Here is a 21,037-nt window from a genome sequence, read left to right on the forward strand (position 1 = left end):
GTAACGAGGTTTGTGATCCTTCTTACTCCTTGCTTGGACAGCTGTTTCCCTCTCCTAGCGTGATGCACCTTTTTATTCCTTTCGATTTGGGTTTGCACCAAGTTATCCACCCTATGTTCTTGTGTCATTCATTGTTTTTGAATCTTATTTCTCACACCATCCCGACCAGATTATCACCGCAGGGGAGATAACGATAGGGGAACGGTCAAGAAACAGATCGCTTGTGTCGGCTTCGGGTTTGAAGACAGTCTGATTATGTCGAGTGTTATGGTGGCTATGATCTGAATGATACGAGACTCATGTACGGTCTGGGGATTCTTGGTGTCATGGCCGAGACTCATGACCAGGATACATTCATATATTTGAGAAATAAATCAGCAATGGTCGGTTCTCAAGTCCTCCATGTTTACATAGGATTGGCAGCGGACAGGAAGATGCGTAGATACTGCAGCGCACTCTAAACGTTCCGGGAAGCTTACAACCGGTCAGTGCAATGTGTAAGGTATACCGTGCCTAATGGTTGGTAGAAGACCAAAATCAAAACTGTAGAGACAAAAAGGCCATCTGAATGTCCAAAACATTCCTGAGACGGACAGGGACACAGGCGCAAGCGAGCCACCTAACTGGCCTATTGGCAGGGGGTCTGATTAGATAAGCATGGGCATGTCGGCAGGAATTGCGCGTGGCGTCGAGATATCGTCCTTGTGCTCGTGGTGGAATTTTCGGCCGGGAAACGCTCCATTGTCCAAGCCCCAAGACATGGGGATCAATGCGAGCAATATCTTAAGAGTACTAAAACAAAAGACCGCAGAGGGGATGAGAGGAGGTACATTTCTGTAAGGAGGGCAAGGCTAAAATGAGGGAGGTTAATTTGCGTTGCCGCATGGAAGTCAGAAGACTATCGAAATCGGGAGCGAGCGGGACCCCACACCTCGCCAACCCACACTTTTACCAGTCCCCGGCCAGGTCGGTGGTAGGTACAGCCACCAAGCACGGGCAGCACCACTTTCCGCGAATTGCCCGAGACTCGACAGCGTTGTCAATCTGCATCACCCACTTCGACGCCCAGCCCCAAAACTTGGCAGATTCACGCAGCGAACGACCCCGTCTCGAAAACAACGAGCCGATTTTCCGTGTCGAGATTGTTCTGGTCGCGGTCGACAGCACGCCGCCGCCAAAATTGCGCACTGACGACGACGAAGGAAGCACGACTGCGCGATTTCCGCCCGATTGATTATTATCGTGTCTGTGGCGTGGGCTGTTTCAGGCTGCCCGCACGTCGCTCACGCGCCGTTCGCACCCGCTGCCACGAGACTGGTAGGACAGCAGCGCCGCCGCCGACGACGACGACGACAAGCGACGACAGACGACGACGACGACGACGACGACGCGGCGGACAGCAACTGCCAGCAGGCCGAGTCCGGCGCCGCCGACCGAGGCGCGACCAACCAAGACGGTACACAACCTTGAGCCCTCGCTGTTGCCCACCTTGCGGCCAATCTCCCATCCATGGCGATTGCCGGATAAAAAAGGGTGTATCCCGCGCAAAGACGCCCGGCACGTCCTGCCAACCAGCCCACGACACCCGCCAAGTCTCCGCGTCAACCTACAAGCGGCCGGCTGCTGCCGCCTCCCCTCCAGCCATGGAGGCACGACAGCTTGTCCCAACCGGTGGCGATGATGGACGCACCTCGAGGTCCCGGCTTTGCCAACCTGTGAAGCTGCCTGCAAACGGCGTGCTGGTCATGTCTGGAGGCGAGGTTATAACTCTCTCGAGCCCTGCCTCCTACACACCAGCGTGCGCCCCAAACACCCAACCCGCCATTATTGCTGGCAACGGCGTCGGCGTCGACGACGCTACGAGCATCGGCGGTACCCATGTCGTCGATTTGCGCGACCCCTTTTTTGCCTCGACATTCCCGCAATGCTATGCTCTCGCCGCCACCACCGTCGTCGCATACACCCTAGTTATCATGCTAGTAATCACCCCTCGATCTTTTCTCGACGGTGGTGTCGTGGTCCTAGGCCGCCGCGGCTTTACTAGCGGCGGCTCCGGGTCTGGCACCATCGGTGGCCGACCCTGGCTCCAGAAAGTTGCCGCGCTTACCGTCGCCATCTCTCTCACCATTGCAACGTCCAACACGTACAGAATGGCAGAAGAGCAGTATGCGTCGGGCTACCAGGACGCCAGGCAGCTGCAGGACAAGATCCTGAATGGGACAGAACTCAAGATTATCCGCATCATCTCCGATACCTTTCTATGGCTCGCACAGGCCCAGACGCTCATCCGTCTGTTCCCGCGGCAGCGAGAAAAGGTCATCATCAAATGGACAGCATTTGCCTTGATCACGCTGGATCTGATATTCGACTCGCTCAACAGCTTCCACTACATCGGACCCAATAACTCGAGGCCTGGCAACTTCAAAGATGCCATCCCCGCCCTCAGCTACGTGTTCCAGCTTGCGCTGGGTGTGCTGTACGCAGCTTGGGTCATTTACTACTCACTAATGAAGAAGAAGTATGCATACTACCACCCGCAGATGAAGAACATCTGTCTCGTCGCCATCCTTTCTCTCTTTGCAATTCTCGTTCCCGTCGTCTTTTTCATTCTGGACATCGCGAAGCCCGAGTTCACCGGCTGGGGCGACTACGTCCGGTGGGTCGGAGCGGCTGCGGCCAGTGTCATCGTCTGGGAATGGGTTGAGCGTATCGAGGCTCTTGAGAGAGAGGAGAAGAGGGACGGGATTCTGGGTCGCGAGGTGTTTGATGGCGACGAGATGCTGGAACCGCCCTCGGACTCGAACTGGCCGCGTCGCAATTGGAGTGAGAAGGCCCCGGGCGGCACCGACTACGATAGCGGCGACAGTAGCGATGACGGCGGTGAAGGTGGTATACGACCTCGAAAGCGGGTGGCAGCAGCAGCTCGCGCGCGCCCCCGGGCCCGCGACGGGCCGAGTACCAGTGGGCGGCCTAATGTGTGGCCTTCGGTTTCATCGATTGCCCAACGATATCGGTCACGGCCGAGTAAGGACGATAGCGCAACGGCCGATGCCGGGCCCAGCCGCCTAGCGGCCAACCACACCAGGCCGTCGGCGAGGTTCCTCCAACCGCCGTTGTGGCCGTCTCGGCCACCCCCAGCGGCAACGCCTGTTAGCCGAACTGACACGGCCAGCGCGGACAGCACTATCTACGCCATTCGCTACCACCCTTTGACCGAGACGACAACGAGGACAACGGCGCACCCGACGCCGCCGCCTCATCACCTGACCGCAGAGCGGCAGCAGTATCCTGACCCAAGTGTCCCACACCACCCCTTGGCACAATCTTCGGGTTTCCGCTCAGCAGCACCTCCTCAGCCGCAGACCCTTCAACTGCCCCGCTCACAACAGACCCCGCAATCATCACGACCCGGAACACGGAGTGGCAACATGTCCAGTATGGGCAACTCTCAAGCTGGCACGGGCGAACCTGTGCTAGATGCGCCAACCAATACGGCATCGGGGGCGGCCGGTTTTGGCGGTAGTGGGAGCAGTAATAGCGAGCAGAGCGGGACAACAAGCAAATGGCGGGCACTAGGGATACCTCTGGTGCGTCGCAAAACGCCGGTATCCGGCGCAGAAGCGGCCACTACCCCACTACCGAGCCACGGATCTCGTTTCCGCCAGTCGCAGGTCGAGCGCGGGGCGCGGGGCAATAGGTGGGACCTACGCACGCGCATGGAGGACTTTGCGGCGACCCAAGCGGACAAGATACGTGAGAAGATCAGGCCGACGCCGGACACACAGAGCCTGCCGGTCACGGTGATACCAGCACCGCCGCGAAGGGGTGCTGCGCTAGCCCAGCTTCTTGAGGAAGAGGAGTCGCAGCAGGCGCAACCGCTGGTAACCCAAAGCCCTCAGCCAGGCATGGACCAAGACGGATCCGACTCACCAGGATCGCCAGCGAGGCCGTGGCGCAGGAATAGTACCGGCTCGGCCAGTTCGTCACCAAGAATGGAAGGCGGTTGGCCCGAACCTCGCGAGGCTGCGCCTTTAATTGGGCCAACGGCGCCCAGGATTCGAGAGGGCTCGAGACAAGGCTTATCACATGAGGGGCCGCTAGTACCATAACGACTCTCCGGTCAGGCAAGCTCTTGCCTTCCTTTTTGCTTGTTTTGCTTGCCCAAGGCTTGTTCAGGGAGTTCCGGTTGCTGCTGGATACTTTATATCATATTATTCCACGATGTGTACATGTTGCATGATACCTGATAATTCATGGCGCTTTCTTTTTTGGAAGGACGCGAGTCTACATATCTACCGATCTTCATATTTAATCAGTGCCACTCGAACTGTGTCAGCTCAGGGGTCCGCCTACAAAGGTGATGTTTTGCTGGCTCGTTCGCCTCGCGGGATCGCTTTCTTTTTCGGTTTTCTGGCTTTTCCTGGAATGAAGGGCAAAAATAACGTCAACGAGACGCGGCTCTAGACCCTAGCACAACGCATCCGCTACATCCTATCCAGATCGAGCTGAATCGGTGCAACTACCATCTACTTCATGCGGCAAAGCAATGGACTAAGTGTTCTGTCGCGACTGATCTCCACACATGCGGGCTAGCCGCCATATGAACTCATTTGTAAGCAGCTCGCTGCCCCTTTCTATTATTCTCCGAAGAAATTTTCGAGAGTCGAGATGGCTGGTTGGTTGTTCCCTCGAGGGGAAATCACAGCCTGCAAATCCCCCTCCGATTGGGACATTGACCCACCTGGCTGGAGGTGCTGTCAGCGACTGGCTGGCATTGGCGGTTGATGCAGGTACATGGAGCGACAACCGCAAATTTGGCATTTGAGTTGAGCCAGACCGCCGTCGCTCCTTCCCTCCAGCACATGCACACACATTGCACAATGCGGCGCGTGCGCGTGCAGAGCCGTGCACACTGGCAGGGCCCCTGATTCGCTCTCCTACAGTGTTTATCTAGTCTGGTCATTTCCTTCTGCCCCGACTTTGACATCCTCAAAGCCCTTCCCTCACCTCACTGCCACCGCACCAACCTCGCCGGCCACCTTGGGCTTGTAGCCACGACGACATCGCCGCTGTCCCTCATTCTACTCCGACTGCAGGGCGCCAAAAAAAAAAGAAAAAAAAGGGCCCGGCATGGCGACCTCGGAGCCGTTCCCCCTGCTCAGCGCCTCGGCCGACCTCCACGGCTCGGCCGACCATGGCGCCGCCTCGGCCCGCCGACGCAGACAGTCCAGCGGCCTGGGCTCGGAGCTGCGCGTGGGCGACACGGGCGCCCCGGGCCTGGCCACCAGCATTGCCCACCTGCACCAGGGCGGAAAGGTGAGGGGGTTGTCGGAGAGCAAAGGAAACAAGATTCGTGCACATGTGGCGACATAGCGAGCTGACCAAACCCAACGCTCCCCTTCCAGGATTCCAAGCGCGGCTCCCGGCGACGTAAGGCCCGCTCCTACGCCCGCAGGGTTAAGCAGTTCGCTATCAAGCACACGTGGGTGCTGCCGCTCGCCCTCCTAGCATGCTTCCTGTCGCTCTACGCCGCGAACCCGACCGAGGCCAACCCGGTCCACCGCTTCATCTTCCTCTCGTACCCGCTCGAGCCCGAGCCCGGCCACACCGGCCCGCGCCAGTACGGCAAGGGCCGCTGGGACATTGCCTTTGTCGCCTTCTACACCATCGTCCTGTCCTTCACCCGCGAGTTCATCATGCAGGAGCTGCTGCGGCCCCTTGCCCGCTACGCCGGCGTCCGCTCACGGGGCAAGCAGGCTCGCTTCATGGAGCAGGCCTACACGGCCATCTACTTTGGCATCCTCGGGCCCGCCGGCATGTATGTCATGAGCCGCACCCCGGTCTGGTACTTTGATACCCGCGGCATGTACGAGAACTTCCCCCACCGCTCTCACGACGCCTATTTCAAATTTTACTACTTGTTCGAGGCCGCCTATTGGGCCCAACAGGCCCTGGTCCTTGTGCTCGGCATGGAGAAGCCGCGCAAAGACTTCAAGGAGCTGGTCGCCCACCACATCGTGTCGCTCTCCCTGATCGGCTTGAGCTACCGGTTCCATTTTACCTACATGGGCCTAGCCGTCTACATCACCCACGATATTAGCGACTTTTTCCTTGCTGTAAGAGCCCTTGATCCCTGTCTCTCCGCCTCGCTCATATATTGCATGGTTACATGCCTCAGTCAGCACTTGGGTACGCAACTCTTGCACAACCGAGCTAATACACCCTCATTTGTTCGCTGCAGACAGCAAAACTGCTCAACTATATCGATCATGTCCTGATGGGACCCTACTTTGTCACCTTCATGGGTGTGTGGATCTACCTGCGCCACTACATCAACCTGCGCATCATCTGGAGCCTGCTCACAGAGTTCAAAACCATTGGCCCGTACGAGCTCAACTGGGAGACGGAGCAGTACAAGTGCTCACTCTCCCAGGCTATCTCCCTGACCCTGCTCTCCTCTCTCCAGGCGCTGAACCTCTTCTGGCTGTTCTTCATCGTCCGCATCGGCTACCGCTTCATGTTTAGCGACAATGTGAGGGATGATCGCTCCGATCCCGACGAGACCGAGGCCGAGGACGCACCGACCGCAGCCTCGACCTCCGGGTCGACACCTAATGGTGCTGCCGCCAAGAGGAGGAAGTAAGCTGCCTCTCTTGCGGCGCGCCCTGAGGCTGCCGCCGGTCGGCCCCCTCGCCGCGTCCCGTGAGACTGCTTCGAGAGCTGGGTGGGCGGCGACGGCCCCGTGGCGCTGGACCTGGCAGGAGAAAGTCACTGCCTCGCTCCGGTTTTCCCGCTTCGCCATCGCTCGGCTTGCTCCCGAAACATGTCACGCGCAAAGTTAGCCCTCCCGGCGCCGGCCTTGCCTTGGTGCCATCGGTCGACTTTGCACTGCGCCTCACGTCTCAGATTCGCGGCCCCCGACCACGCTCCATGATACGCGCACGGCGCGATGCGCCCGCCAAAATAGGCAAGGGCCGTGCCGTCCACATGCTCACGCAGCTCCGTGTTGACGTGCGTCGGTCTACATTTGGGGCAGCTCAGTCATGAATAGTCGGATAGAACCCAGCGACGAGACAGCATGTCGAATCGATGATTGCTTTTTCTTGTTCCCTTCGCCCTTTCCGCCGCGACCCGACTTTAATAGCACTATTGGCGATTGTCATGAGGCCTTGTTCATGCTTATGTACAGAAAGAGCATTCCGCCTTGGCTAGCCAAGCACCACATAGCAAATTTTAATTAATTCGAGGCATGCGCTTTGATTTTCTGCCTCTTGCTCCTTGCCCTCAGCGCCCTTTTGTGACTTGGCATCCCGAGTGGACCGGCAGGTTTGGCCCTGACAGGGTGGCACACCGCCATCAATAGCGCTTGGGGAATGGTCCTGCACGGCTCTCTGCATATCCTCACGCAGCCCCTGACCGCCGGAACCGCCTTGCACCGAGTCGGTCACCGGGCCTTCCCTCTCCACGTGTACAAAAATCGCGCTTTGCTCACCGTGCTGCGCTGGGAAGTGTTGAGAGAGCAAATCTCTACATTTCATTGCAGTGGCCCACGAATGGACCTCCAGCTATCCACCACTCAACATCCCCCCCCCGCTGGCTGGCATCTCCGCATGTCATCTCGACCTTGTCTCGAAAAGGGCCTAGCCGCCGCCACCTGTAGATTCCTTTTTAATCAAATCCAGCGCCAGCCCCGTGTAATACCACACTTCGGGCGTAAATTGTGAGTTTTTTTTCTTCGTGGCTCATAAGCGCCTGCCGCGCTCCATAGCAACGGCGCCCCCGTCGTGCCGCAGCGTTCGCGGTAAATCTAGACATAACAAACCTCTCCAACATGGGGAGAGAAGTGACGAAATAAGGCCGATGTTGAAAAAGAAACGCAAAAATTGGGTTCAAAACCAGAGACGAGGTATGGGGTGGGTGACATGAGATGAGAGGAGAGACGGAAAAAAAAGAGGAAATGAAAAAGACAAGGAAAAAAAATACCCCCATCAGGCTAAACTCCGTCTATTTTGTCTTATTATTATCATTATTAGTCAAGTCGTCATCTGACGTCGAAGAGTCTTCAGACGCAGCCGAGGCGGCTTTGGGGCCCGTCAGGACGGTCGAGGAGCACGCGCTGTTGTTGTAGCCGTCGCTGTCGTCGTTGACGTCGGTCTTGACGCCAATCTGGGCGCGCCGCAGGAGCTTGTTGGCCCTGGCGGTGGCGTCTCGGGCCTTGACCGCGGCCTCTTCGGCTTTGCTCTGCTTCTCCCACATGCTGGCGTACTTGCCGCCCAGCCGAAGCAACTCCGCGTGGCTGCCCTTCTCGATGATGGAGCCGGCATGCAGAACGATGATCTGGTCCGCATGCGTTATGGTGGAAAGGCGATGGCTGTGAGGCGTGGGAACCCGTCGCCTGTTAGCCATGGCAAAATTGCCTTTCTACGTGCCTGGACGAAACTTACGCTATAATCAAGAGGGTACGGTTTTGGCCAAGGTTGTTGCCCTTGATGAGCTTGGACTGTATCTGCTGCTCAGTTTCGCTGTCGAGTGCCGATGTGGCCTCGTCCAACATGATGATGCGGGGGCGCTTGAGGATAAGCCGAGCGATGGCCATGCGCTGCTTCTCACCCCCACTGAGACGTAGCCCGCGCTCCCCGACCCTGGTGTTGTAGCCTTCGGGGAAGCTCATGATGCGGTCGTGGATGCTGGCGGACCGGCAGGCCTCGTACACCTCCTCGTCGGTGGCCTTTTGGTTCGCGTACCGGAGGTTGTACATGATGGACTCGTTGAACATGATGGTGTCCTGCGGTACCACGCCGATGGCTCGCCTGACAGAGTCAATGGTCACGTCCTTGACGTTGTGGCCGTCGACCTCGATGCTGCCCTCGTGACAGTTGTAATAGCGGAACATGAGCCGGAACACGGTGGACTTGCCGCCGCCGGACTCGCCGACAAAGGCCGTCGTCGTGCCGGGGCGGCACTCGAACGAGAGGTCCCGCAGAGCCGGACGCGGCCCGTCGTACCAGAACCTGACCTTGTTCCACCGGATGTGACCCTTGCAAGGTGGGAGGTCTGGCACGCCGCGGCGATCCACCACCGTCGGCGCCACCTTGAACAGCTCGAGCAGCCGCTCGCCCGATATCATGGCCTGCTGCACCGTCTTGTAGAACGTGCCGAAGAAGTTGAGCGGGCCTTGCAGCTGCGCGAGGATGGCCAACAGCGTCGAGAACTCGCCGATAGTCCGGTTGCCGAGAGCGACATCGTACGCCCCCACCACCAGCAACAGTAGCATGCCGGCCATGAATACCAGATTCTGGCAGATGTTCATATTGTTGGCGCCCCGCGTGACGCTGGCCTCGGCTGCTTGGAAGGTGTTGATGGTGTGGCGGTAACGGTTGAACTCAAAGTCCTCGGCGTTGAAGTACTTGACCGTCTCGTAGCTGACGATTGAGTCGTTCTTTACCGCCTCCTCCTCCCTGTTGGCGTTGACCATGTCCCTGCGCTGATCGGCGCGGGTTGCGGCCATGCGGATGGTGAGGAAGAGGTATGTAAAGGTCATGATGGAGACGCACACGGCGTACACGCTGTTGAACTTCTTGGCAAGAACTATGATAGAGATGAGGGGATCAATCAGCATAGGCAACACCTGAAAGGTCACCTGCTCCAGGAACGCGTTGATCGAGGCGCCCTTGTTGAGCGCCGACAGAACCTCGCCGGTCCTCTTGGAGAGATGGAAATCAAGCGACAGCGAGTGTACGTGCTCGAAAGCCGCCGAGGATAGCGCACGGAAGCAGTACTGCGAGACGGGGATCCAGAGGATGGCGCGGACGGAGCCCAGTAATCCAGAGGGACCGGAGAGTATCTTGAACAGGATCAGCCGGCCGAGGCTCCCCCACGGCATGCCATGCCCAGACCCGGGCTCAATCCTCGACACGGCGGCATCGAGATCGTCGACCAGGTAGCCCGTCTGTATGGGGACCATCATGATAACGTAGCGCTGGAGGACGGCGATGATAAAACAAAAGACCACGACCGCCTGCAACCTGAGCGAGTCGCGCGGCCACAGGTACGGGAAGAACAGCGAGTACCCCCGCAGGTACTCCCACCATGTCTTGTGCGGCAGCTTGTTGGGTCGGTAGAAGGCGGCGTCAGCTTCGCCATGAGTGTTGCCGCCGGTGCCGTTGACAGGAGACTGGTTGGGGCCGGCCGACCCATTCTGATTCTTTCTCATATCGCGGCCGCCTGTGGCGGGGTTGACGTATCCGTTCAAGCCCGCGTGTCGTCGACTGAGGAGAGGCGAGGTTTCATCAGACGTATCACTGCCGTGGTCGACCTGCCCACGGCCCTGTCTTTCCATCTCGTCGAGGCCATTCAGACCAGCGTCATGTGCCTTCTTCTCTCCAGCCCAGAAAGTGCGGCGGCCAGCGAGGCCGATATACAAGATGACGATGCCCAAGACCACGGCAAGACGGAGGGCGCCGATGGCAAGGTCGGCGATATCATACCCTCCTGGCATACAAGGTTCGTCGGCCGCTGCGTAAGAAGACTGCAAGATCCGGACGAGGAGCGAGCCGAGAACGGTGCTCTCGGTGATCAGGCTCGTGCACCAGACCATGAAATGGACCGTATTGGGGCTGTCGCTCCAGTCGAAGAGCGTGAGAAGCAGATAGGTGTAGAATGAGCCACAGCCAACAATGTATACCTAGACAAAGCAGGCAAGCAGGCCGGCCGGCGACGAGTAAGAAACGATGCCAAACTGGGTTCGAGCGAGATCGAGATGTGGCCTCGCCGGGGACGGAGGAAGACAATGAACACACGTTGCATATGGCGCACATCTTGCGCGCCTGCATCCCCAACGCCTTCCCCTCGAGCACTATTTTGACTAACCTGAAGATCACTGTACAGCGAGGGGTAGGAGGGTGTGGATAGGGTGCAGGATGCAATGCAGGGAGAGGAGCCGGGGGAGTGGAAGGAGAGGCTGGTGGCGGGGGAATTTCAACGTACAAAGGCTTCTTCACGACACCACCACGGGCGTTCTTCTAATTTGTCCGGGGGAGCCAGAGAATAGGACCGGGCTTGATCAGGGTCGTAAGCCACCTGCAGAGCGAGATTGACGGCATTCCCGACGAAGGCGAGCACGATGACGGCGGTTGCAAGCTGGAATACACGACGGGAGCCTCGGCCAAAAGATGCGGCCTCTGTGAGCTCGATTACAACCGCGTCGGGCCGCGTCTTGGTTACGGGCAGTGGGCGGCCGCCGGGTCCCCTAGCGGCCGGAGCTATCAAGTCCTCGGTCTTCCTGCTGGCCAAAACGCCATGGAGAGCGATGGCCAGCATGAAGCAGAAAAGCAGGATGCATGGTGAGAGGATCTGGGCCCAAGAAAGGACATCCTCGGCCGTCGAGGGAGTCCCGGATCTGGGACTCGAGAGACCCCCCATGGCGGGCTCTGGGCGTGCGGGCAAGGAGGGCACGAGGAAGATGTGAGCGAGCGGATCCAGCAAGCCGCGAGCCTGGCCCGAGAGAGGGGCGCGGTTTGGGTTACATACATGGCAAGAGTGGCAAGCACGACGAAAAGAGGGAAAAAGAGAGAGGGGAGAGATAGAAAGGGAGAGCGTGGGCGAGAGGAGGGAAGGGGGAGGAGACGCAGGCTCTTGATCAGCCGCTCGAGATCATCTCTCCCCGACTCTTGGTTCTCTAGGCGTGGCGATTTTGCGCAGTTCTTGCGCAACCCAAAGGCGGCGTGTGAGGTGAAAGCTGCTGGGGTCCAACGAAGAGGGGCCCACCGTATTTGGGGCTGTTAGGCGTGTTTCTTTACGGCACAGCGATATTGGACGTGTGGACAGAGGCAGGCGCAGACGGGCGTGCGGAGAGAGGCTGCGACCTGGGTAAGGTAGGTTGGGACGTTGGTGCTGGCTGACCGGGTAGACCTGCGGCGCTGCTGCGCACAACCCAAGATAGTCCCGAGTAGGTAGTGGAGTAGGCAGGAGGCAGGTCAGGCGGGTTGGGGCGGCCGGCAACAACAAGGCGGCGGCAAGGTGAGACCAGGGCTGGATGAGGTGAGAAGGCGGAAGAGAGTGTGGGGAGTGGAGAGGGCGTCTTCGGTGTACGGAACCGTGGAGGAAGATGGGTTGACGAGCAGCAGCACAGCGCAGCACGGCACGGCACAAGGCGGGCTGGGTCGAGCCAAGATAGTCCGGATATCGATCGAGCGGTAGGACGGCGGGTACTTGACCAGTCCAGAGCGGCGGATGGATGGGGTGACTGGCCAGGGCGCCAAAGCCAGCGGGCAGGGAAGGGAAACAGGGGCCGCCGGCTGGGGGGGAGAGAGGGAAAATAACAATAGCGATAGGGGTGGGAAGAAAAATTGGACAAAAAAAAAGAAAAAGAAAGAGAGCGAGAAAAAGAAAAAAAAAGAACCAGCACAAGCCAGGCAAGACGAGATAGAAAAGCACAAGGACCCGACAGAGCAGACGCAACGCCCCAACTACCACACTGGCACCACCATGGGAGGCACACCTACCCAGTCGGAGGCGAGGCGTGCACCCCCCCTAGCCAGCGGCGGCAGACTTGGCGCAGAGCGGGTGTGGACTCTGCGGCTGGCAGTGCAGCGTCGATACGGTAATGGAGCAGCGGGAAAAGAGGACGCAAAAAAGAATCAAGAATCCCGAGTCTAGGCTTTTCGGAGCGTGCACAGGCGGGATGCAGCTGGGAGTGCTGGGTACGCTGGGCTGGATTGATTTGTGCTGTAGGTTAGGTAGGCAGGATGCAGCGTAGTCGTAGCGGTGGTGGGGTTTGGCCAGGTGACGAGCTTAGTATCTGTACCTGACACCTGCTAGTGGGACCGGTGCATGGCTGGGCAGGTACCTGGGCAGCGAGGCGGGGAGCGGTGGTAAACCCGCGTACTTGTAGGCGGTGTGGGCGGTCCAGTTCAGCGCCAGACACAAAGTGGCGAACCCAACCCTGGCTCGACGTCGAGTCAAGCGCCGCCCAACACGCCCCCAGGTGGGGGGGAAGCGACGAGCAGCCACCGTCAGACTGCCGGCTGGCTGCCGCCCGAAGGTGGTAGCCCGTGTGCCCGTGCCCAAGCAGGTACAATACATACATGTATGGAGATGACAGGCAGCCCAGGCCCGTGGCGATGCAGTGCACATGTACCCACCTACCGCCCGCCAACCTGCTTGCTCTTGGTTGCCTCAGTGGACGGGAAGCCAGTCAACCAGTGACCAAAAGGGCCGACGCCACCGCCGCATGTGTTGCAAGTCGAGGCAGCTGTCTCTCGGCTCCTGGGTGTGCATCCTGGGTGTGCAACTCTCTCCCTCCCCGGCAGCATGAATCTGCCCTTATATATCATATGCCTGTAGATATAGCCGCCCGCCGCGCCCTCCCGCAACCATGGACTAGACTGGGCTAGACAACAGCAGCGTCAAGACAGGGACAACACGTGGCTCATAATAAATGGCGAGCGCGATACAGTACTTTGCAAGCCGCCTGCGCGCTGGGTACCTGGACGGCCAGTATCTACGATACTGCGCACAATCTTCTCATGTATAGATGTTTCTCCATATAGCCACAGAAATCAGCCCGAACATGGTCTAGACCGGCTGCGACGGGTCGGCGGCAAAAGAGGTGGGCTCTGGACGCGTTGTCTCGTTGCCCCATACAAACCACCACATACGTGTATGTAGGTGCTTTGCTCTCGGGCACGTACATCCATAGATAGACAGACAGATAGATATAGGCGACTGTATTCGTCCTCGAGCGGGTTGGGTTGTGTTCTAGAACGCAAAGGGCTGCCATCCTTGAAGGCCATGACTCTGATGGGCGGCACATATACTCCAGCCGTCCTGGTTGTGCGCGGCTTGGTTACTTCTGCCCCAAATCTCGAGGAAAGCGGACTGGCCGGGCAGGGGGTACAAGCATAGCGCTGCGTGCGTACGTAGTTCAACATCATCACATCAGCCTGTTGCTTGCAACCCGGCGAGGGGCACACGTCCAACGGGTGGCCCAAAACGAGGCGACAAACGGGTGCGGAGAGAATGATATATTTTGCAGGTCCAAGCGGCCAAGCCAACCAACCATGCCCCAACTCTCCTAGCGTGATGGCAGCAAGGCCCCATACCGGTGTGAGTAGTTAGTAGGATGTCCGAGGAGCGCGTGGGATGCAAGGGAACCGGAGATGGATGCGCACAGCGCCCCCCTGCAAACAGAACCCATCTTCTTCTATGCGTCCTTCCTTATTCGTGACAGACTGGGGTGTCGTGCGCTGCCATCCGAAAACGAGACGGTAGTTCCGAGATGCGGTGAAGGTTTTTTCTCTTTTTTCTTTCTCGCCCTCTTACCAACATCATTAACATTCCTCTTATTATTTTCCCCTCGTCCTCCCTTCTCCCCGCGGGAGACAGCAGCCGTCTGTGTCGCACCACTCCACAGTCAAACAAAACCAAGCAGAATGGGCGCGAGGAGAGGTGGGGACACGTCGACCAGCCGCTCGAATACATGGGTCAACCAAACGGCTTGACATCCGCCCCTCACCGCCTGAACCGGCGGCAGTGCGAAGACATCTGCAACCCTCTTGGGATTTCAAAGGTTAAAACTCTTGCAGGCCATTGCCGTATTGGGCCTGGGTCAAGAACTATATCTTCTCGCTTTCATTCATTTTTTTCCCCCTTCACCCTCGCGCCATCACTCAACGCAGAGCAAATGTGGAAGCTCCTGGCACATGGGTTGGGCGGCACCACTGCCTGCGACTTATATGCCAAGTACCTGTGTTTTGCAGTAATGATAACGTCGCGTTCCGGTTGTATCCCATCCCATTAGGCTGTTTATTATCTGGATCTTACGTCCGAACTTCCCAGCCTCGGCAGCACCTGGGTGTTGTGGGCGCCCCGGTGTGTGTCGACTTCACGGCCACGAAAGCACACACCGGCCAAAGGGATCATAACGAATCCAATATCCAATTACAAACACAAACGCGGCAATGTGTCCACGGAGATAGAAGAGGCGAGACGCATCCCCGCCCAACACAATCCTCTATCTTATCGTTTTCAAGGGCGCATTTTGGGAGCCTAAACAGGGAAATGTAGTCTTTATATTTTATTTTTTATTTTTTATCCTTTATTGTTACTCTTTTCCTGGGCCATCCCTTTCTTTTCTTTCTTCATTTCAAACGACGAGGATATACCTATGCAGCCCCGTGAACAGCATATCAATGACGGGTTGCTGTATCCAACGCAATGTGATTTCCAAGATTACCTGCCTAGGTACTAAGTAGATACGAGTGCGTTTTCTACGGCCATCTGTCATGCAACATCAACCAATGCCATTGGAAAGGCTGGTTCTCCAGCACACTTAATTCGGCAAACAGACTCGAATTCTCATCATGGAGCATACAAGAGATCCAAGGTGCCTGACGTAACAGGCGAGTGGCTACCAAAGACAGGCACTGGAAATGCTCGTAGGTGTGTAACGAGATAGAAACATGGGAGGCAGAAACAATCGTATACTTTGGCGGTCGGGCTTGGGATAAGAACACATCTCATAATTACTATCCTCGTTATCCGTGTGTTTGAGCGCTCCTGGTGGAAGGTGTTGGAAGGTTCTTAAACACGTTTCGCCACAGCGTGGCTGAAAGATCTCTCAAATCTCAAATCCAGCCCGCTCCGTGGCGTAGACAGCTGTGCTGGGACCCCACCTCTTGCTTGCCGCCTGAAATCGTCATCCAGTGGCCGCCTAGCGGACCCATGCTTTGAAACCCGGCCAGCCTGCGCACGTCTACACTCCCAGATCCATCCAGCCTTCCGAAGGACGGGCTTCCTCAAAACCTCCAGCTACCTCAACCAACCCTCACCCAAACCCAACCTCAAAACATCACCACGGCCCAAGACTGGATTCGCTCTCCTTCGTCGACAACCAGGAGATATTCAAGCCCAGTACGCACCCACTTGTCCTCCCTTGGTTATCTACCTACTTGCCTCCCGACCTGGTTTCCCCATCCCACGACAACGCTACCGAGCGCTCCCGCATCTTGTTCTCCAGTCTAACCACTGCCGACTATCAGCAGCAGATTGCTTCTTTTCAGAAGCTCCCCGTCGTCAAGATGTCCGCCGACGCATCCCAGGACCCGCCCAAGAAGAAGGTCAACCTGATGTGCGTTTCGACCCCGCCATCCGAAAGTGTCGGCGAGTAACGCAAGCTAACCCACGATGCACAGGGATCCTTCGGGTGCGGAGCAAAAAGAGGTATGTTCTTGCCCCGGCTCGGTTGTCTGCCATGCTGCTAGCATACACTTCTGCTGGCGCTGGGAAATAGTCAAGATTCACACGCGCATATTGCGGCTGCTGACGCCCCTCCGCACCAGGAATCCGACACTGCCACGGCCATTCTGAAGAAGAAGAAGAAGCCCAACCAGCTGATGTAGGAAAACCCTGGCCTGCCGAGGTGCCGCCCGCTATTCGCCGCTCCCAAGGATCTCCAAGCTGACACTGCCGCCAACTCAGGGTTGCTGATGCGACAAATGATGACAACTCAATCATTGCTCTCTCCAACAACACCATGGAGACCCTCCAGCTCTTCCGTGGAGATACCGTCCTCGTCCGAGGCAAGAAGAGAAAGGACACAGTTCTGATCGTCCTGGCCGACGACGAGCTCGACGATGGAAGCGCTCGCCTGAACCGTGTTGTCCGCCACAACCTGCGGGTCAAGCATGGCGACGTCATCACCATTCATCCTTGCCCCGATATCAAATATGTCAGTGGAAGGCCGTTATCCCCAGTACTCAGCTTGGTCTGCATGACAACTGCGGCCACTCTCACCAACATCTCGTACTAACCGGAAGCCCTCCAGGCCAAACGCATTGCCGTTCTCCCAATCGAGGACACCGTCGAGGGCTTGACTGGCTCGTTGTTTGATGTCTTCCTCGCCCCGTACTTCCGGGAAGCCTACCGTCCTGTCCGCCAAGGCGACATCTTCCTCGTTCGCGGCGGCATGCGTCAGGTCGAGTTCAAGGTCGTCGAGGTTGATCCTCCAGAGTACGGAATTGTCGCCCAGGATACCGTGATCCACTGCGAGGGAGAACCCATCCAGCGCGACGAGGAGGAGAACAACCTCAACGAGGTGGGATATGACGATATCGGTGGTTGCCGGAAGCAAATGGCCCAGATCCGTGAGATGGTCGAGCTTCCCCTACGCCATCCCCAGCTCTTCAAGTCCATTGGTATCAAGCCACCAAGGGGTGTGCTCCTCTTCGGGCCGCCCGGTACCGGAAAGACGCTTATGGCCCGCGCTGTGGCCAACGAGACGGGCGCCTTTTTCTTCCTCATCAACGGACCCGAGATCATGTCCAAGATGGCGGGTGAATCTGAGTCGAACCTCCGCAAGGCTTTTGAGGAGGCCGAGAAGAACTCGCCGGCCATCATCTTCATCGACGAGATTGATTCCATCGCCCCCAAGCGTGACAAGACAAACGGCGAGGTGGAGCGCCGCGTCGTGTCGCAGCTGCTGACCCTCATGGATGGTATGAAGGCTCGCTCTAATGTCGTCGTCATGGCGGCGACCAACCGGCCTAACTCGATCGATCCGGCTCTGCGCCGTTTCGGCCGCTTCGACCGCGAGGTTGATATCGGAATTCCGGACCCGACGGGTCGTCTTGAGATCCTTCAGATCCACACCAAGAACATGAAGCTTGGCGATGATGTCGATCTAGAGCAGATCGCTGCCGAGACCCACGGTTACGTTGGCTCCGACGTGGCGGCCCTCTGTTCTGAGGCCGCCATGCAGCAGATCCGCGAGAAGATGGATCTCATCGACCTGGACGAGGATACCATTGACGCCGAGGTTCTCGACTCCCTGGGAGTCACCATGGAGAACTTCAGGTTCGCCCTCGGCGTTTCCAACCCCTCGGCGCTGCGCGAGGTGGCTGTTGTCGAGGTTCCCAACGTGCGCTGGGAGGACATTGGTGGTCTGGACGAGGTCAAGCAGGAGCTGAGGGAACAGGTTCAGTACCCAGTCGACCACCCCGAGAAGTTCCTCAAGTTCGGCCTTTCGCCTTCTCGCGGCGTTCTCTTCTACGGACCTCCCGGTACCGGAAAGACTATGCTTGCCAAGGCTGTTGCCAACGAGTGCGCCGCCAACTTCATTTCAGTGAAGGGTCCTGAGCTTCTGAGCATGTGGTTTGGAGAGTCGGAGAGCAACATCCGCGATATCTTCGACAAGGCTCGGGCGGCCGCTCCTTGCATCGTCTTCCTCGACGAGCTCGACTCGATCGCCAAAGCCCGAGGAGGATCGGTTGGTGACGCCGGCGGCGCCTCTGACCGTGTTGTCAATCAGCTACTCACAGGCAAGTTTATGCACGGGGTCCCATGCTAACAACTTGGAACGAAATGGCTAACTCGAATTTATCTGCAGAGATGGACGGAATGACGTCGAAGAAGAACGTTTTCGTCATCGGCGCTACCAACAGGCCCGAGCAGCTGGATCCCGCGCTGTGCCGTCCTGGACGTCTCGACTCGCTGATCTACGTGCCTTTGCCGGATGAGCTTGGCCGCTTGAGCATCCTCAAGGCCCAGCTCCGCAAGACGCCCGTGGCTGGCGATGTGAACCTGCAGTTCATCGCCTCCAAGACGCACGGCTTCTCGGGTGCTGACCTTGGCTTCATCACCCAGCGTGCCGTCAAGCTCGCCATCAAGGAGGCGATCACGGCCGACATCGCACGCACCAAGGCCCTTGAAGCTGCGGGCGAGGATGTTGCCATGGACGAGGACGCCGAGGACCCTGTCCCTGAGTTGACCAAGCGGCACTTCGAGGAAGCCATGCAGACAGCACGCAAGTCGGTCAGTGATGTCGAGATTCGCCGCTACGAGGCGTTCGCCCAGCAGATGAAGAACGCCGGCCCGGGAGCATTCTTCAAGTTTCCCGACGGTGAAGGTGCCGGCAACACTGCAGCCACAGGCGGTTCTGGCGAGACATTCAACGACGGCGGAAACGACGACGGTCTCTACGACTAAATACGCAAGGCCATGGAGCGTGGTCTTGGTGGCCCATATTTCCGTGGGCACTGTATTTCTAGGTCTTTCTAAAACCCGGCTGACGTGGCCTGAACAGCAGCGGTCAGATGTCCGCTCCAGTGGCAGGCACCTGCGTAGGCGCCTACACATTGGGGAACAGCTGTTTGGTTTTATATAATCCGGAAGCCTTCACGTGGAAACTCGTTGGGGGTTCGCTGGTTTATTTTTGCTATTTTTTCCGCTTGCGTCTTGCATTGGTGGTGAGTGGCTGGCAAAGCTGGTGGCAAGCCTGTCCTGTCTTTCCGACACCATGGCTTTGTCAAGAGGCACAGGCAGCGAGGAACTATTTTCGCAAGGCTAACGACGGTCACTTAGTCGTTTTCTGGTGCAATAAGACGGTCTGGTGAATGCATTGCGTTAGGTGAAATAGATAGGTAGTCTAAATGGGTTGGTTCGCCTCGGCTGTGGGGTTTGCTGCTCTCATGCGGTGCAAGGGTTCCCTTCTATTTCTCTTTCCCTCCAGCGTTTGACATATATGGCTCCTTGTCTCTTGCGATGAAGAAGTAGGAAAGACCCAAGGCGGGAGCAGTACTTGATACCATCTTCTTCCGTTTCCTCGCTCTTTGTAGTTTACACACCTAGACCGTGATTGCTCCTGCGCATTGTTGCCAGGATAAACCGATGCCTCGGGGTGAATTACACTTTCAAAGCATACCAGTCCATAACCGGAGCGTAGGGATTATCGCCAACCTCGGCAGCAGTTCCACCCCGCTAGGAAAGTCGTGGTCCAGCGCGCCCGAGGTCAAATCACGATGTGCCGTTCTCCTCAACCTCACAGACAGCCTCGAGACTTTCCCTAGCGACCTTGAGGGCATCGTCAACTACGGCTTGGGGGATGGCGAGACCCTGCAGACGTCCAGAAACATCGCCGTTGGCCTTTTTGCCGTTGACGTCGGCGCCATTTGTGGCCTTGGCGGGCGCGCTCGACAAGGAGGCAGCCTGAGTGCTCTGCCTGACATCGTCAAGGACTTGGCGGAGGAGGGCAGGGAAGGTGGTGACATCCCCAGACCGGAGTAGAGACAGGGCGTGTGACTGGACCGCCGTGGGCCAGTTTGCCGGGTGTGAGTGCAGCGAGTGCAGCATCGTCTCTTGGATCCTGACATGATGGGGCAGCGCGTGAGAACACAAGCGATGGGAGACGACTGGGTGGGTTGGGAGTGGATTGTGCAGATAACGGGTGCGTGCTTGCTCACTTTGTTACATGATCGTCTTTCAACAGCAGCGTGTTGATCTGCGATCTCAGATCTGGGTCGAGCGTTGCTGGTGTGTACGTCGCTGCCGCCGAGGGGACCTTGGCCGTTGGGTTTGACATGGCCAAGGAGGGGCACCTCCCACCTACCTACCTTGCTAGGTAGGCACGGCTAGGTAGGCGAGTCGGATAGGAAGAAAGTAGTGGAGGTCACGCAGGGTGTAGGTAGGCGCCGCTGATGAGCACCCGGAAAGTAACTGGCGACGGGAAGTCGTGTGGTTTGGGCGCTGTCGGGGAGATGGAGAAGTACTAAGGAGGGGCGTTCAAAGATAGATATAAGTAGGTGCTTAAGGGGCAGGTGGCTTGCGAGGTTGGCAGAGCTGGAAGGATGTGTAGCCCATAGGTAGATAGTAGGCACATACCTGTATTTGTAAGGCTAAGTATGGTAGGCAGTGTATCTACCACGACTGGCCACCTCTCAGTCCCGGTGCCTCCTGCCCATTCATTTTACCCTGCCCTGCAGGTAGAGGGCGGTCGATCGGTTACGGTACGCGAATGAGCCGGTCGAGATGGTCGACCCGGAGCCAACGCGCGCAGGGAGGGCGGATACTCTTTGAAGGTGGACTCAAGCTGAGGAGACAAAGAGTCGCGACAATGGAAATTGCACACGCGCTTGCAAGGCTGAGCAGCCAAACACAAGCAGCACACCCACAATATGATTACATAACATTATGCGACCTCAGGGCGGGCCGTGTGGGGCGTCAAAGAATTGGCGGCTCAATCAACATACGGAGATAGGAGGCG

The 21,037-nt window shown here is 57.8% G+C and overlaps 5 protein-coding genes across 6 annotated transcripts; 3 read left to right on the plus strand and 2 right to left on the minus strand.

The window, feature by feature from the left end:
• The first annotated feature begins 992 nt into the window (after nt 1–992).
• On the plus strand, nt 993–4,619 carry GGTG_01021 (pH-response regulator protein palH/RIM21). Its single transcript, XM_009218777.1, has one exon. The coding sequence runs from the start codon at nt 1,644–1,646 to the stop codon at nt 4,107–4,109; it is 2,466 nt and encodes an 821-aa protein (XP_009217041.1). The 5' UTR covers nt 993–1,643; the 3' UTR covers nt 4,110–4,619.
• Nucleotides 4,620–5,017: 398 nt separating this feature from the next.
• On the plus strand, nt 5,018–7,330 carry GGTG_01022 (sphingosine N-acyltransferase lac1). The gene is made up of 3 exons (XM_009218778.1): nt 5,018–5,316; nt 5,406–6,116; nt 6,242–7,330. The coding sequence occupies exons 1-3, from the start codon at nt 5,131–5,133 to the stop codon at nt 6,641–6,643; spliced, it is 1,299 nt and encodes a 432-aa protein (XP_009217042.1). The 5' UTR covers nt 5,018–5,130; the 3' UTR covers nt 6,644–7,330.
• On the minus strand, nt 6,996–12,231 carry GGTG_01023. 2 transcript variants are annotated; one of them, XM_009218779.1, is made up of 4 exons: nt 11,530–12,231; nt 10,987–11,429; nt 8,445–10,684; nt 6,996–8,371 (listed from the first exon to the last, which is right to left on the minus strand). In XM_009218779.1, the coding sequence occupies exons 2-4, from the start codon at nt 11,419–11,421 to the stop codon at nt 8,005–8,007; spliced, it is 3,042 nt and encodes a 1,013-aa protein (XP_009217043.1). In that variant the 5' UTR covers nt 11,422–11,429; nt 11,530–12,231; the 3' UTR covers nt 6,996–8,004. The 2 variants fall into 2 exon arrangements, with proteins under 2 accessions (XP_009217043.1, XP_009217044.1); XM_009218780.1 differs by having other exon boundaries at nt 10,870–11,429.
• Nucleotides 12,232–15,736: 3,505 nt separating this feature from the next.
• GGTG_01024 (cell division control protein 48) lies at nt 15,737–19,720 on the plus strand. The gene is made up of 7 exons (XM_009218781.1): nt 15,737–15,912; nt 16,041–16,129; nt 16,194–16,221; nt 16,341–16,396; nt 16,480–16,729; nt 16,826–18,317; nt 18,386–19,720. Exons 2-7 carry the CDS (start codon nt 16,080–16,082, stop codon nt 18,982–18,984), a joined length of 2,475 nt encoding a protein of 824 aa, XP_009217045.1. The 5' UTR covers nt 15,737–15,912; nt 16,041–16,079; the 3' UTR covers nt 18,985–19,720.
• Nucleotides 19,294–20,903, minus strand: GGTG_01025 (hypothetical protein). The gene is made up of 3 exons (XM_009218782.1): nt 20,656–20,903; nt 20,238–20,542; nt 19,294–20,140 (listed from the first exon to the last, which is right to left on the minus strand). The coding sequence occupies exons 2-3, from the start codon at nt 20,354–20,356 to the stop codon at nt 19,792–19,794; spliced, it is 468 nt and encodes a 155-aa protein (XP_009217046.1). The 5' UTR covers nt 20,357–20,542; nt 20,656–20,903; the 3' UTR covers nt 19,294–19,791.
• Nucleotides 20,904–21,037: the final 134 nt, after the last annotated feature.

This window comes from Gaeumannomyces tritici (genome assembly GCF_000145635.1).
Source record: "Gaeumannomyces tritici R3-111a-1 unplaced genomic scaffold supercont2.1, whole genome shotgun sequence".
Taxonomy (NCBI): domain Eukaryota; kingdom Fungi; phylum Ascomycota; class Sordariomycetes; order Magnaporthales; family Magnaporthaceae; genus Gaeumannomyces; species Gaeumannomyces tritici.